The sequence below is a fragment of the Spermophilus citellus genome, assembly GCF_964194105.1.
Source record: "Spermophilus citellus genome assembly, chromosome: 2".
Taxonomy (NCBI): domain Eukaryota; kingdom Metazoa; phylum Chordata; class Mammalia; order Rodentia; family Sciuridae; genus Spermophilus; species Spermophilus citellus.
Window position 1 is genome coordinate 228,176,783 of NC_138183.1, and position 17,177 is coordinate 228,193,959.

The following is a 17,177-nucleotide window of genomic DNA, read 5'->3' on the forward strand; positions in this document are numbered from 1 at the left end:
AAGGGGAACATGTAAACTGTCCTGTGGGGAGGAAACCCCCTGGGATCTGGGATTGCTTGTCCACGCAGACCCTCCAGCATGGATCCAAGGACCTCAGGCCTTATCTTTCATGGGGTGGGAAGCCACAGGAAGATTTGAAACAGTGTGTGCCGTGGACAGATGGGCTCTACAGCTGCGTGAAGGATGCCTTTTATGGGCCAGGGTTGGTGCCAGGAAGCCCAGTGAGTTTGCTGTTTGTGAAAAACGGGTAAGAGAGAAGGATCTGCACCAGGGGCGTGAGTGGCAGCCTGGAGAGGAAGGGTGGCTGTGGGAAGTAGTTACCACCTGTTGCCCAATGTGGAAGGGGTGGTGGTTGGCAGTTCTGCCAGTGGAAATACCCTATGACGCAGGAGGAGCAGGTGTCAAACCAGAGAGTTCTGTTTCAGATGCGCTGAGTTTGTGCTGGGGAGGGAAGCATCTTGGACGGCGGGAGAGGGAAGCTGTGGGTGGAGGATGCAGTTGGCAGGAAGAGAGCTTGGTTGGAGGTGTCCATTTGGGGGTTATGGCTGTGAGGGTTGAACCTAATAGTGGATGAAAGGATGTGTCCAAGGTGGATGTATCGTGTTCATGCAGACGGGAGCAGAACTTGGAGACCATTGAGGGGGTGGGTGGAGGAAGGGGCCTCCAAGGTGATCAAGCAGGAATGTGCAGAGAGCTAGGTGTGTCTGGGAGGCAGGGGTGCAGAGGGGTATTGTCAGGGAGACCCAGGGGGTGGCATTTCAAGAGGGAGTCATGCAGTTGGCCCAATGTAGCAGAATTGTGCATAAGGTAAAGGTAAGAAAGGTAAGCTTTGGCTTCAGCAACTGGGAGGCCTGCGAGGCCACTGGTGATCTGGCAAGGACAGATTCAGGAAAGTGATGGGTGGGAGACCCAGATGGACACCTCAGCCTTCACCACGCCTTTGACTTCCTGCCAGTGTGGCCATATTGAGTGCTCCCGCTCTGCAGAGAGCAATGTAGCAACAGGAAGACCTGGAGCCACACAGTTGGGCACGCTATTTAATTTATTGAAAAATCATTTCTTAATGAACAGCCCCCCCCACCTCTGCTCTCTTGTCTCACCTGGTGTGATTCTATTGTATTCAGTTCGGGGTGGATCCTTTTACATTCCAGATCACCGTTCCTCTAATTATTAATCATGTAGCTACATTATAATGGTGTGCTTTGCGAGATGACATATTATGTATCTGCGTTACATCTAGTTTTTATATAATAGTAACTCTTTAATAGTGAATAATGGAACCTTGAAGAAATGAGCCCTGGTTAATCTCATAGCCTCTCTCTGTGTGCTGTCATAAAACGTGTGGAAAAACCTTGATGCTTCCACTGAATTTGTAGCATTTTTTATCTTCCTTGAGAGGTTTTCTGGTATGTGTGACACGCAGCAGGGGTTCTAGTGTTTCAGGATGTGACTAGGTGACTCTGATACACCCAGGTGGACCAAGCACCTTGATTTCCCTGGAGCGTGCGGAGGCTGTGTTGGTTGTTTCTATTTTCTAGATGAGTAAACGGAGGCACCGAGGGTTAAGCTCATTCCCTGTGATCGGAAGGAGTGGAATTCAAATGCAGAGTCCAGGGTTCCAGGGCTGACTGGAATAAGAAGAGCCCGGCAATCCCACTTTAGTTTGTAAATTTGCTTTGTTTTCTGGACAGTCACAACTACCCTTGGCAAGCTGGAAAACCCAGTCACTTCAAGTCACAGCTCTTCGATTTAGCAAATCTGATGAGCCCCTTGCAGAGGGATAAGGGCTTATCCCGAGCTCCGCAAGCTGTGGTCCTTTGACCATGCATGTCCAAGCGAGGACTCCACCAGGACATACTCCTGACTCCGGCCCTCCCTAGATGTACCAACATCGTTTGCTCAAGAAGTCAGCTAATTCCTTCTGATGGAGGGCCTGTCGTTGGCTCAGTGTGGAGGGAGGGTGGCTGCGTGAACAGATTGCAGAAGCAGTTGGGATGGTTTAATGGATTAAGCTACTTAAGGAAATTTAAAAAGACGCACCAGTTAATATGCATCCCCCCCGGCTTGGCGGTAGCAGGCTGGCGTTTTTTTTATTTCCCTGGCAGAGTTCCTGTCCTAATCGGAAGTGATAAGCCAAACAATTGTTCATTCTCCGAGACATGATGGAAGACGGAGGATAATTGAAGTGAACCCGAGAGGCCCTTGAATCCACAGGGTGTGGGAGGCAGGTCTGATTGCTGGCCCTTTGGAGATATTTTCTCGTGTCATAGGGGGAGCACAGGACCAGCCCCCTCCCAGTGGACGGCAGAGCAGATCAGAGTTCTGAAATGCAGAGGCCGGAGTTGAGGCTCATCAGGGGCCAGAAATCTGGCTTCTTTGGTCAAACTTCCAGCTTGACCGGCTGACAGGCTGGCCCACCCCTGGCTCCTGGTCTCTCTGTGTTTAAACAGGAGGAAGGACACTCAGTACCTGCCTTGCAGAATGTTTTCACTTTTGTAGGGGAGGACCTCAAATATGAACCCCAGGCATTATTTTGAAATGCTGACGAATGTTGCTAGGACAGGCGGGTGGGTGGTGTTTGCCTGCCGCGGGACTGGGTGGGTATGTATGCAGGGAAACAAAGAACGAGCAGGCTAAGAGTTGAAGAGGAACTCGGCCGTCATCTACCAGTGCCTGGTTTTACACATAGGGAAACTGAGACCCAGGGTGGTGAAGCAGTTCCCCACCCTGCCCCAGCGCTGGCTCCCACGAGTTTTCTCTTATGACTTGCTTCAAACCACATTGTTTGGAAGAGTCGGTTCCCGTTTGTGTTTTGACTGCTGTTCGAGACCTAGGATGACCTAGGAGGGCAATGGTTTTTTAGGAATTAGTAGCTGAGGCGATCAGGTGCTAGGAGACACAGCCAGGGTTTGCACTGTGAGCTCCTTGCATCCTTAACACCTGGTGTCTGCCCCTGGGGGGGTTTGCATTTCTGGACCTGAGTGACCTCTGGGTCCCAGCCCCCTAACCCCAACTCCGGCTAGCTTTGCATCTAGGCAGGGAGAGGAAAGGGACTCAGCCTTCCCTGAGTACCACGAACAGCAACAGAGCTCTGGGACAGCCAGTGAGAAGGAGGAGTAACAGATACTACTACTGATTATTAAACTCCAAGTGTATGCCACTACTGTATTATGTACCCTTAATCCCTCTGTTCATGTTAGTTTTGGTCTTTGTGTCTGTTATTCTTCTGTCCCTCAGCAACACTGCCAGGGAAATGGGTTACCCCAGTTTAACAAATGGAGAATTGAGGCTCAGAGAGAGCAACTCACCTGTCTGGAGTCACACATCGTGCTATGGCTGTAAGAGAGTTAGACACTCAAAGTCTGGCCCACTACTGAGCGCATGCTCTTTTCATTTTATTTTTATTTATTTAATTTTTTTTAATTAATTAATTAATTAATTAATTATTTTTTTTATTGGTTGTTCACAACTTTACAAAGCTCTTGACATATCATACTTCATACATTAGATTGAAGTGGGTTATGAACCCCCAATTTTACCCCAGCTCTTTTCATTTTAACATATGCTTTCCCTGTAGAAAGGGACAGACAAGGGCTGGGGATGTGGCTCAAGCGGTAGTGTGCTCGCCTGGCATGCGTGCGACCCAGGTTCGATCCTCAGCACCACATACCAACAAAGATGTTGTGTCCGCCGAGAACTAAAAAATAGATATTAAAAATTCTCTCTCTCTCTCTCTCTCCCCTCTCTCACTCTCTCTAAAAAAAATTAAAAAAAAAAAAAGAAAGGTACAGACAAGGTACAGGGTTGGTATTTATGGTCTGGTTTCCTTGTTCTCCCTGATACCCCATGGGACCTCCTCTGTGTTCCTTAGTGACAAAAGCCAGGGGCCCTGCTTACCAAATCCTAGTCCCTTGGTGAGGGATGAGGAGGCATGTGGCGGGGCTGTGGCAAGGAGGACAACCTCCCTGTGGCCCTCCCACCCTGACTTCTTGGGAATCAGTATTTCAGGAGCCTCCCACTTGCCGGCCAGGCCTTGCTATTTTTATTTCTGGAATGTCATGGCTTAATAATTCGGGTGGGTAAATCTATCTTATATGTTTATTTATTTTTTCCTTCCACAATTGGCATTTACCCTGCAACTGTTGCTGCCTTTCAGAAAATGAAAAGAGTTCATCACAGACCCAATCTCCCAGATGGACATTCTCGCAACTGCTCTTTCCTTTCCAATGTGAACACGGATCACCTTGGACTCAAATGATTCCATTTGTCTTTCAGAGTTCTTTTTTCCCTTCAAATATTAGTGCTACTTTCATTCTGTAGTGAATTCCATTAACAAAACATTTTTTAAAGGGCAGAGAGAAGTTGCCAAGAATAACACCCAGCCAGTTTGTGTGCCAGCCACCCAGCACCACCGTAGTCCAGTATTTGGTCATGCGGGTTTCTGAATGTTTAAAGAAAGACGCCTTGCAGTTGAAGTTCATTGGTCCCTTCTCTGATCCCGTTTGCTAGAGGTGACCACTGATCTGAATTTGGTGTTTACATTTCTTGTACCCTTAAAAGATACCTTTCCATTTTATGCACCCACTAAACTAGCATGCTTTTGAGCTTGATGTCGGTGATATTCTGCAATTTGTGTTGGTGGCTTAGCATACAGTTGTCTCAGAATTATCCATGTGGATTCATGCTACTCTGGTTTGTTCACCTGAGTGACTTCTGGGTCCCAGAGCCCCCTGACCCCAGCTCTGGCTAGCTTTGCATCTAGGCAGGCTGTTCCCTTCCTAGGGAGGCCTGGGTACTGTTCCATTGTGTGAATGTAATCTGCTTTTGATGAACATTTAATTTGTCCTACAGTTTCCTGTGATGGCACTGTCACAGAGAGTGTTCTCTTGCTATTGTCCTGTGCAAGTGCATGTCTGTCCCCCGCCTAGGGTGGGGACTGGAAAAGTATGGGGGGGTTGGTGTGCGAGTATCTCCAGCTTCCTTAGGAGCTGCCAAATTGCTCTCCAGAGTTCCTCCAGCATGCACGAAAAATGTGTGAGTTCCTGTCGCTCCTCATCTTCACCCCACTTGAGAATGCCACATTCACAATTTTGCAAGGCTGATGGGCATGAAAGAGAGCTTCCTTGTTCCATTAATCATTCTTTGATTATAAGTGGAGTACACATGAAGTGGCTATTCGCGTTTCCTCATCAGTGAAAGCACCTGTTCTTGTGCTTTGTCCATTTTCTTATTGGATTGCTTGTGTTTTCTTCCGTAATTCTCTAAGAAGGGTCTAGATACTGACACTCTGTGGGTCATGTCTGTGACCAGTGTCTTTTCCCAGCAAGTGGCTTTTCTTTTAACTCTGTTAACACTCTCTGTTGAGGATGAGCAGTTTCACATTTTAGTGCAGTTGTATTTATCAGTCTTTTCATTTATGTAGTCTGTGCTGTTTTGAGTCTTATTTTCAGAAATCTTTTCTTACTCTGAGCTCATAAAGATATGCTTTGGGGCCTAAAGGAAGATCATTTTGCTTTTCTGGCCTTGTTCCCTGGTTGGCGTTAATATTTTACCCGCCCTGCCTGAGGGCATCTGCGTGGAGCGGAGTGGTGGCTGCAGAATGGTTCCCGGTGACTGTGGAAATGGTTGTACTTGTCCCGGGACACACGGGGCTGAACTTGGGACTGAAGCACCATCCTTCTTCTTGACCCCATGCCTGTTTCTGAGAGCTGCTCAGTGCAGCGTTGATTGGCGCTCTCTTAAGCCTCACTTATCGCCATCCTGGTAAAATTGATCCCCTCTCCCCTACTGCAGTCCAGCTTCACAGCCTCCGCTGCAGGCTGAAAAGGCAGAGGCTCCGGCTTACGGGGATTGCCCATGCCCCCCACACCCAGCTGCCCGTCATGAGCTGAGTGAAAACAGCGCTCTGAGGCTTGGGCCGCTCTCCGCCTCTCTTCCTGGGAGCTTAGAAGCATTCTGCAGACCCAGCCTCATTGAGCATTGTATTCTGCACGGCAAAGCACAGATGGGTTCAAGTCAAGTTCAGATAAATTCACAGAACTTAAAAGAGTGTCAAAACTGGAAAAGACACTCAGGGGGCCACAGTTTCTGTTCCTCACCCATTTAGTCAACAGTTTTTTATGGAGTGTCTGCTGGCTGCCTGGCCTTGAGAGCTGCGGAGGGTGCAGTGATAACAGGGTGGCCAAGGATGGCACCCCTTTGTAATTTCTTATTTTCCACAGATCTGTTGTCTGATGGCACTGGAGCTGATTGGCGGGTAGGCCAAAGCCAGCCACCACCTGTTTTTAGACATTCCCTAAAAACATGCTAAGAATGGCTTCTACAGGATTAAGTGGTTGGGGAAAAAAAAATCAGACATTCACAGGAGACTTTGATGAGAAGGAACATTCATAATTTGGCCTCTTGGCCTGCATAGCTGAAATATTTACTCTCTAGCCATTTGTAGACGGATATAGCCCTGCGGCTTTGGTCAAGTTACTTCCTCAGGCTCAGTTTCTTCATCTGCAGAATGGACAGGGTGCCTGATTCATGGGGCTATTGTAAGAAATAAAAAAAGATGATGTTCAACTCCTGCCCATGCTGAAGTGCTTCCATAGATATTAGATCGTTCCTAGTGAAAAGTCAATAGAATCGACTTCCTGAGGTTTGTTAAAGGGAGCCCAGGGAGGGGTGGGGACCAGTCTGGGGGTGGGGCTCAGGGCTCACCTTTCAGGTTGGGTCAAGATGAACAAATCGCATCTTCCAATGTTGCTGTCAGGTGCCAGAACTGTGGCCCTTGGACCCCACAAGGGCTGCATCCCCATGGCTCTGCAGATCCCCACTACATTAATGCCATTCCGATATAATTTTCTTCATGAAGTGCAATGAAGCATAGCTAAAAAATGTAAGTAACAGTTTCAGGCCCTTAATGAGGCCATAAATACAGGAGAAAAATAATTTATAAAGCTCTTTCTGGTGAAAAACTGTCCTTTCCCTAGACTCCTCCACTTTTTCTTTGCTTGCCTTGTTAATAGTAGCCATTGGCTTGCTTTGCTAACTCATTTCATAAGAGGGAAACAAAGCCTTTATCATTTTGGAACGCTTGTGCCTTTGCACTAGGCTTCCTCACTGCCTGGGGGACCTGCTCCAGCTATAAGTTTTTCCCGTGGCAAAATTGCACAGGATCTTCAGTTAGGGTCACGAGCAGTGTTAACGTGACGTCCGTGAATGCCAAGGGTGAGCAGTCTTGGGCTGAACCCAGGGCTCATTGCATACTTTCTCAGCAATTTCTGTGTCTGTCTTGAGCAGATTGGGAAACAGAGGCTGGGACTAGCAGGATGAGCTTCGAGGGCAGGGTGGTGTGCAAGGTCTAGACTCAGGTGCTTGCAGCCAGAGGCACATCCTCATCCGAGACTCAGATGTCCTGTGTGACTGCTCCCTTCTTGGTGACAGCCAGAGTGCCCCCCACCCAAACCCCAGACAAGTAGTTTGTTCAATGAGGACTGAATGGCTTTGGGAAATTTGCAGGACAGATGTCTCTGGTTCTGTCTGATACTGATGCCACCATTCAAAGCATTCTGGAGTTCAAAGAGGCCTTCAGGATTTTCTAGGGACGTTCACTGTTTACAGACAAATCATCCCAGACCAGCTCCCTTGGTGGCTTTACCTGTGTCCACGTGTGGATGTGTGTGTGAACGTGTGTGCACACATGGGCGCATATGTTTCAAGATGCAAGTCCCAGGGAAAACAGACGGTTTCTTCCGGTGGTCTCATAACACTGTGTTTGTTGGCACCAGGCAGTTGGAAGAGGTTGTTAATTCTCTGGAGAGGTTTTAGGGAAGATCTGTTAGAGATCTGCAAAATTGAATGCTAAGCCGCGTGTGCGTCTGTACACATGTACGTTCTCGTATCTTGCTTTGCTGTTGGTTGAGGCTACAAGCACAGACCATGGGGATGCAAAGGATGGAGCAGAAAGCTGAAATCGGGGCCTGCGGATGGTTTGCAGATGTCAGTTCTGTATTGCACCGTTTCGGGGGTACCCCGAGGGAGAGAAGAGGAGCAGAGGGAGAGGAGAGAATCCAGAGGATCCAGCTGGTGGAATGGAGCTCCCATTTCTCAGCTGGAAAAGTTAACATCCCTCACTGCGGGTTCTGGAATGATTCCGGTGGAATGCAGCAGCTGTTGGGGTTTGTGTAGGTGCTCAAGCCCGGGCCCCTCGTCAAATATAAATTTGTGGAAGAAGCTGCCGTAGCCCAATGGGGGAGGAACTTGGATTTCCTTTTTTCCTCATTCTTGCTACAGATGGGGTAGTTATTTTAAGTAAGTGATGTGCTGCAGTGAAAATGGGCAACTCTTTTTCATTTTTCAGCTTAATGAAAAAAAAAAAAAGGGAGGAGGAGAAACCCCACTAGCCAGCTCCGTGCTAATGCTTGTCTTTTTTGGATTCTAAATGCATCCCCAGATACAGAGATGGGATAGATATTTCAGCCACTAGAAAGTCCTGCGTCGGCCTGAAAAGATTTCTAGCCTCTTTTAAAGCGGACAGGGTAGAGATTTACTGGTGTAAGTCTAGACATGCCCATGTCCCCCCCTGTTTTAACTATCTGTGTGCAGATCCCACTCGCATACTGGGGAAATGGTGCAAAGGGGCGGGGGGTGGACATTTGCAAGGAAGAGTGTGGGAGATGGGGAAGGAGGTAGTGATACCATGCTTGGTTTTCTTAGGGTGGTTACAGATATTCACTGGCATCCTGTACAGTGGCACTGCCTGGGCTGAGGGGCTGAGTGACGTGGTGTCTCTCTGCCTACAGGGGGCGTTCGTCTGGTTGAAGGGGTTAGTGGAAATGCACCCTTAAGGTGGGGAGAACTCAGAACAAGACCAGAGGGAAAGGCAGGGGGCCAGCTTCATTTTTGTGGAATCTCTGACTTGTGACTTCAGCTGAGGTCTGAGGGTGAACAGGTTGGATTGGGCTGCAGGGGCTGCCATGGTACAGAGGAGCTTAAACCACAGGAGTTCACTATCTCGCAGTTCTGGAGGCTGGAGGCCTGAGGTCAAGGGGCTGGCAGCAGGGTGGGTTTCTTCTGAGGCCTCCCTCCTTGGCTGGCCCTCTTCTCCCTGTGCCCTCACGAGGTCTCTCTGTGCATATTCCTGTCCTAGTCACTTCCCATAAGGATGCCGGTCATATTGAGTTAGGGTCCACTTTAATGACCTCATTTTAGTTCTATTACCGGTTTAAAGACCCTGCCTTTAAATACAGTTACCCTGGGGCATTAGGGGTTAGGACTTCCACATATACATTTTGGGAGACAAAATTTGGCCCCTAACACCAGGCAAAAGGGAGACCAAAGCATCTGGGGGGTCAGCAGCCAGCATGTAGAAGGCCTCTCAGCAGAGAAGACGTTGGTGTGATCGAGGGAAGGGTTCGAAAGGAAGGTCCAGGAGTGGGCAGGGGTGGCGTCTTGCTGGGCTTTGTAAACCTGGCAGGAGGATTTTTTTTTTTTTTTTCGGATTCATCCTAAAGCCAGAGAAATCACCAGCTGCATTTAAAACCTCACTCTGTGTGAAGAGAAGGAACTGGAGGGCGTGAGAAGTGGCATTTGGCAGATCGGCTTAAACCAGGGTTCCTCTGCCTCGGCATGATTGGCATTTCTGGCTGGAGATTCTGCTGTGGGAAGCTGCCCTGGGCACCCCAGGAGGCTTAGCAACACTCCTGGCCTTTACCTGCTGAATGCTAACAGCCCCCATTCCTAGTCCTGCCAACCCCAAATCATCTTCAGACACTGACATTTGTTCCCTGGGGGGTCACGATTGTCCCTTATCTGGAACCACTGGTTGAAACGGGTCAAGAGACAGTGATGGCTTACTTTGGATGGTGCCAGTTGCGTGAGCAGATTGGGTGGGTTTGAGGAAGCTTTTGAAGAATCAGCAGGGTTTGACGTCTCTTTTCCTTGATTTCCCCTTATGTCAAGTTTGAGGCCGTCACTTCTCTAAAGCACCGGCTGTGTGTCCCCGTGCATGGAGCTGCCCAGAAGAGCACAGAGATGTGGGCTCTCTCTTACCTTCACTGGGCCTGGGAGCCCGCGGCTGGGAGGGCCACCTGTGGATAATGGATGTGGTATTTAGTCTCTGCATCCACCCATTCATTTGTCAAGTCCATGTGCTGCCAGATTTATTGACTCGTATTGCAAGCACCATGGAATCTAATCTGGCCAATTTTCTGGTTCCGGAAATCTGTTTATCAGAACAAGACTTCACAGTTGTCGTGACTTTTCCAGGGGGCTTGCCTTCGAGGAGGGGTGAGCGCTACAAAAGCAAGTTTAAGTGAATTCCAAACAAAACAGAAAGACGGTTCTGCATTCCGGAGCTCCGAAGAGCGCTCTGCTTGCTGTGAAGCCTAGAGCAGGAGTTAGGAAACAGCTGGATGTGTGGCGTTTCTGGTTTGAGCCTTTGGTGTTGGGCAGGGATCCAGCAGCTGGATGCCCCTCTAGTTTCCTCCCCGTCACACCCCCTGAGAGTGACTTGGTTTCATGCTCTTCTTGGGGTTGATGATGACTTTCTGGAGTTGTTTTCAGAGGGACTCTAATGTTGAGCCTGGGCTCGATGGGACAGGGTGTGGTGATTGATTAGTGATGTCTGATTGGATGGTAGAATAAGAGAAATAGTAGCACAAATACATTGGCAATTCCCAGCAGAGCTGTGTGCATTTTTTATTCCAGACCTTTCTGTGCCCTGGGCTGCCCCTTCCCGCACTATGTCTTTTCTGGTGCTGTTCTCTAGGCCTAAAGAGCTCTTATTTTTAATGTCTGTGTACCCATTAGCAGCCACCATAAATGTCACCTCTTTGCTGGAATCTTTTTTGATTTCCTTGAATTTTGACTAAGGAAACTGGGGAGTTATTCAGTGACTTTTATGGTAAAGTAGTGACACGTTCCATTTGCTGTGTAGAAAGATCCTTTCGGCCACAGGAAGGTGACTGGATTGGAGAGAGGCAAGATAGGAGGCAGGGAGACCCGAGGTTGAGGTAGGCAGAAATCCCAGGAAGAGAAGGTGGCTGCTTGGGCTGGAGTGGCGCTATGGCGACGGCAGCTCGGTGATGGGGCAGAGCAGTGAGGAAGGGACAAGTGAGATTTCTGGGTTCTGATGTGGGTAGTTGGGCAGAGCAGAGCCCCCACTCTAGCCTCTCTTCTGGAGCTCTCCGTAAGGAGACGGGATGTGCAGTATTGGCCCCGATGGGCAGATGGTCTCTGAGGGAATGTCCAGCCCTCGAGCCAGAGCTGACATGGTGCTGCCAGCCCGTGGTGGTGTCCTTTCCAATTGGTCATGTCTGCTTGTTCCTGTTATCGAATACTCTTAGTCTCACCCCACAAGCAGCATCAGCAGGCAACCGGGGAAGCGCTTATCCGTGCTTGGAGAAGCCAGGGACACGTCTGGAGGAAGGTTGCTCAGGAGGTGCCTGCTGAAGGGTGTGAGGGGACTTAGCAGGAGACCCAGTGGGTAGGGGGCATTCCAGGTAAGACACCAGCACCTACAAAGGGTAGAGGCCTTTACAGGAGTGAAACCCTTTGTGTGTCTCTCTGCCTGTCCAGCTGACCAAAGGATCCCAGCCTTGCGCCTTTGTCTTGGGGACATAGCACACGTCCGGGCCAGTGTGTCCAGTAAGTGCTTACTGAATGACTCGGGAGGGAGCCCTGGAGCGACAGGAGTGCTGAGGGAATGGCCATTTTTTCCCTCCTGACTCCCCAAGACTGTCTCACTTCCAGATGGCTCCTTATCCGTCCGTCATTGATCACCGGCTCAGACTGATCCGACCCATCAGATCCTGGCCCCCAGGGTTATCCTATCAAATGAGGGTTCAGTGTCAGATGAGGTCCACGCCCCACTGCCATGGAAACACCCTCTCTGTTTGTTTTCTTGCCTGAGGGTGGTGTCGGGTGGAGGCCTTGGCACTCTATGACTCTATTCAGTGGTGTTGAACCTGAACTCTGGGGCTCGGTTCTGAATCTCCGGTAACTCTTGGCAGCCAGCGTAGCGACCTGCATAGCCTCTTGGGGGTTAGAAGGCCTGAGTTCAAGTTCCACCTTGGCCCGTCCTCCCCATTAGACCTCAGGCAGGTTGGGGTGCAGATCTGAGCATCTTGTTTCCTAGAGTGAAGCCGTGCCTTGGTATTCCTGCCAGCTTGGCCCAAGTTCAAGGGCTCTGTGCCTGGAAGGATCTTGCGCTTCCTGCCCTTGGGAGATTCGGGGAGTCCAGTGCACTCCTATCTGGGTCGCCGCTGCTGCTGGCTAGGAAAGAACATTCGGGTTTCCAACCAATCTTTTGGATGTTTAGAAAGAAAGAAGTCAGGAAGCACTGATTTTGTGGCCAGACACCCAAATGCTTTCCCCAGATTTTTCCATGTAACCCTTCCAAGGTCCTCGGTGGTGAGCTGGGGCAGATCACAGGCAAGGAAACCGAGGCCCAGAGAGGCAAAGACATCTCCTGGAGGCCTCACCTGGGCAGTTTCAGCTGGGAGGGGGCTCAGGCCCTTGCTGCTGTAGCTGCTGTGCCCTCTGACCCCCTGTCCCCTCTTTCCCGCAGAGAGCCAGCTGCTTCCCGGGAACAACTTCACCAACGAGTGCAACATTCCAGGCAACTTCATGTGCGGCAACGGGCGGTGCATCCCGGGCGCCTGGCAGTGCGACGGGCTGCCCGACTGCTTCGACAAGAGTGACGAGAAGGAGTGCCGTGAGTGGCCCTGCCCTTGGATGTGGGTGGGGGTGGGGTGGGTGAACTCAGGGGCCTGCGGGGGAGGAGCCCCTGATCCCGCTTCCACCCTGCACCCTGTTTGCTGCAGCCCGGTGGGGTCAGGGCTCTGGCTGGCTGTCCCGCCCTGCCCTGTGTGTCCCTGTGTCTCAGAGCAGCATGGTTTGTGCAGAAACAGGGATCCTGATGGTGGTGGAGCCTCGACTCGGGAGAGTAGAGGAGGCTCTGAGTGAGGAGGTGGGGCCCCAACTCTGCTGTCCCCTTCACTTTACGTGCCAGCCCTCTGAGAACCCTGGGGTTCATGTAGCTTCTGGGTCTCAGAGCTGGAAGTCGCAGCTCTGGCCTCAGAGCCAGGGCTTTTCATGCTGCCACCTCCTTGGCCACAGGACCTGGTGCAGTTTTCTTGACAATTCCAGGAGGTGTGACATCACGTAGTGTCCAGCAGGGAGTGGGTACTGACTCGGGAGTCATTTGCCCCCTCGTCCCTTCTCTCTGCCGATGGGTATGTCCTGGGCCTTCACAGGGGCATCACCTTCCAATGGGCACCGCCAGGCTCTGGTGGTCCTTGTGACCCTCCTGGCCCCACCTCCTAATCCAGCCTCTTCCTTACCTTGTGCTCCTGGAACGTGTGTGATTGGAGTCAGGGGTAATCTATAAGAAAGGAGGCAGGTGGCACGGGGGTCTGGGTTTAGAGGCTCAGGGTGTCAGTGGTCATGCTCTGTGCCCAACAGGATTGTTGGAGGGGGACGCCCTGGGACTGCCAAGTGGACAGTGGTTCTTGGCTCTTTTCCTGGGCTTCAGGAACCTGACCATGTGGCCTCTGGCAGGAGAACTGGGTGTTCTGGTTCTGAACTTGCCGTCTGTCTGGAAGCCAGCTGAGGAAGTGGCCAAGGACAGAATAATGAAGTGAACTTTTAGCGTCGCTGTTCCTGGGACTTGAGGCCCTGTCTGACTCAAAGGAAGAGCCCTGGGTTTGGAGGCCACCCCTGGGAGCCTAGGGCTGTGCTTGGGCTGTGCTTGGAGACTGGATCCTCCCCTGGCAAAGGGGCCTGGTGTCCCCCATGCCTGCTCCTGTTCTTCAGAGGAGTTTTAGAGAGGAAAAACCGGGCCAGTGTTTTGGGGGGAGAATATTTCACTTTGTTGATTGCTTGTGATTTTTTTTTTTCTGAATGAATTGCAAGACCTAATATATATGTATCTATTTCCCCACCGTTGCTTCTGAAAAGTATTATCTCTATTTCAGTGTTTTCCCATAACTAGCGTGGCTGCAAAACTGCGAGAAATGTAACATTTGGTAATTTGGGTTTCGAGTCAGATTGAGAGTGTGAGCTCCATCTTCGCCTAGTTTTAAGGATTGTTAAACCTGATATAAGTATGTGGAATTGCCACTTTGGGGGTAGGAAGTGTTTTGAACTCCAGTGAATGCAGATTGGCACTTGCTAGCTGGGCATATCTGTCCCACAAGGGGTTTGTGAAGAGATGCAAAATGAGGAATCAGACCAAAGTTTCATTCCCAGCTTTGTCCATAGCAGCTGTGTGATGTTGGTGACTTCTAGGATATTCTTGTGCCTTCTGTGGGTACAGTCCCATGATTTTAGTATTCATACTCAAGCCGGATGAGGAGGTGGACAGAGAATGTTTTTTTTTAAAAAAAAACAAACATAAAAGACAGTTGCAGCCGCTGCTTGGAGCTGCCTGGTTTGGTTTGGATCCGACTCATTTGTGGCTACCCTCCATCCCTCCCTTCGCCCCCAAGTCTGGTGAAGACTTGACTGGCATTTATTTAGTCTTTTGATCAAAACATAATTAAAAAAAAAAACATACACACAAACACATACATCAGCCTCTCTTCTGTTGCCCCTCTCCCTCCCTCACCTCTCTTTGGCTTTAAATTGCAAAAACAGAACACTTGAAAGTTTAGACAATAAAGGGGAAGGGGGAAATGTCCCTTTTCCCCCAGAAATTTAGCTTTCATTTTAATTTTCTTACATATTCCTTTCCAGTCTAGGTGTTGAGAGCGGGAGCATCGGAGAAAGATAATCTATGTCCAAATTCTAGCCCCTTCTCTCTCCTTAGGGGGCCAGGTGATCTTGCAACAGTTTCCAGAATGTTTCAAACCTTAGTCATTGGGAGGAATACAGAAAATTATTTACCCTCCTAGAGCCTCCATTTCCTGCTGTCCAAAGGAGGGGCCAACAGACTTATAATACTTACCTCGCTGGGAAATTTTCACCTGCGCCAAGGCACCCAGGGTAGTGCCTGCTGCAGTAAGTGGCCCATAAACGCTAACTGTCATTGGTCACTCTGCACACACTGTTATATGGTTGTCATTATGGGGACCTATGATGGAATTACCTGCTTTTATCTACTTAACCTCGGAGGCCCGTGGCCACATCACCGTATTTCATATTCAGTTGTTGTTTTGTGCAGATGGTTCAAGTTCCATGGTGGAGATGTACTGCGACTTAATGGTCCCCTTCTTGTTGAAATCTCTTTTGCTTTTTTGCTTCTACCAATCAAAATATTTAGAATCATTTAAAGAAATGATCCATAATCCAGATGACAGAGATACAGGGTGGCTCCAGGCTGAGCCCCCATGGCAGGGCCGAGGTCTGCCGGGAGGACCAGCTTCCCCGCCTTCTGAAGGATGGACGTCCTGGAGCAGAATTGTCACCGTCTTCCTCCAGGGAGGGAGTTGGCCTCGGGCCTTCTTGAGGATTCACGAAGCCCTTTCTCTGGTTGTTTAGAATGACTGGGGATGGGAGCGAAGGGGGCCATGTTCTCACTTTGGGGGCTGATGGCCTCAAGTTTGGAACTGAGAAAATTACACACTTAAAAGGAGGGAGGGAGAGAGAGAGAGAGAGAGAGAGAGAGAGAGAGAGAGAGAGAGAGAAGGCTTGCCCTTTCTGCATGGCAGGGAAGAACTTGGAGAGGGTGGGGTGCAAGCCAGCAAGCCTCTATTTTGTATCCACAACCAGGGCAAAGATTTCCAGAGGACAGGAAGAAAGTTTATCCTAAAGGTAATAAAATCACGTATTCTAAAACCTGAGAGGACGGAGAGGATGAGAACAAAGAAATCACACCTGGAGTTTGCTCTCCTGGCGGATCCAGTCTGAGTACCCTGCAAGCTTCCAGCCAGGCTCTCCCCAGCTCTGGTCACCACGGATATTCAGTCTCACACTTGCGTTCTTCCATGTGACATTTCAGCATGTTAACATTTTTTCTGGGTTTTTCATGTTTCTCTTAATCATTTTTAAATGCCTAATTTTCATTAGTTTGGTATAATATAGCTTATCTCTTATTCTTATACTCTCGTTTATTATATAGCGTGTGTGTGTGTGTGTGTGTGGTGTGTGTGTGTGTGTGTGTGTGTGTGTGTGTGTGTGTGCAGTGTTGGGATGGAACCCAGGGCCTATCCTCACATCTAGGCAAGAGCTCTCCCGCAGAGCCACACCCCAGCCCCCAAATTAGCCTTGTGCTGTCGTCCACTGTTGGAAATGGTGCTCACTGTGGTGAGCGTGAGTCTGGCCATGCCTTTTCCCCTGTTTTGAGAAACTGCTGTGGGCTGGATTCTCAGAAGTGACATCGCTGGGCTGAAGGGTGGCGCCCTTTCTGGCTCGCACACAGACGGGCCCCTTGTTTTGCTGAAGCTCAGCACCAGCCTGCTCTCCCTGGCAAGGCATGAAAACTGGGACTTTATTTTAGTCTTGGCAGCATTAAGTAATCTCTTTAAAAAACATTTTTTTTTCTGGTTAATTTAATAGCTGAAAACAGTTCATATATTTTAATTTTTTTTCTTTAACTAACGAGGTTGAATGTTTTCCCATACCTCTATTTACTAGCTGTATTTCCTTGTGAAATGTCTATTAATGGACTAAAATGAATGTCCATCTGGCTTAGAACTTTAACTTTTCTAACTGTGCTTCTGGAGAACCCCTCTCAGAGTGTTGAGAAGAGGCTCATTTGGGCACACTTTGGGTGTATTTCTGCTCTTGGTTAGTGGATTGCCCTAAGCGATCATTTTATTCAAATCTTTTTTTTTTCTTGCCTTCCCTTGTAATGAAAGGAGTAGGGGTACATATTAGGAAAACATGGAGGTTCCGTGAAAACACACTAGCCCTAGGGTGCGATGGTGTGTTCTTGTTGGAGCCTCCTCTGGGCCACATTGTCCCAGGAACTGGGTGTTTTAATGAAATCATTAGATGGTCACAGAAGCCTTATTGGGAAGGAACCGTTGTAGTCTCCAGATGAGAAACAGACACCGAGTGCCTTATTATTCAGAGCTTCCCTGACTTACCTGTTGGCCTGGGAAATAAGTCATTGTACCCTTCCCTCCATCAGAGGCCCACGGGTACTTTTTGTCTGTACCTGCTGAATAGGATCATGTGGGTTGAATGGCATCATGGCAGGATTGTGACTGTCAGTCAGCTTTCCATTACTATAAGGAACACCTGAG

At 49.4% G+C, this 17,177-nt stretch overlaps 1 protein-coding gene across 2 annotated transcripts in view; it reads left to right on the plus strand.

Moving 5' to 3' along the window:
* The window catches only part of LDLRAD3 (low density lipoprotein receptor class A domain containing 3), a 233,557-nt gene that overhangs the window by 61,554 nt on the left and 154,826 nt on the right, over positions 1-17,177 (plus strand). For both annotated transcript variants that reach the window (XM_081273161.1, XM_081273162.1), the window contains exon 2: positions 12,557-12,703. In XM_081273161.1, coding sequence (XP_081129287.1) covers positions 12,557-12,703 — 147 coding nt within the window. The remainder of the gene's footprint in view (positions 1-12,556; positions 12,704-17,177) is intronic.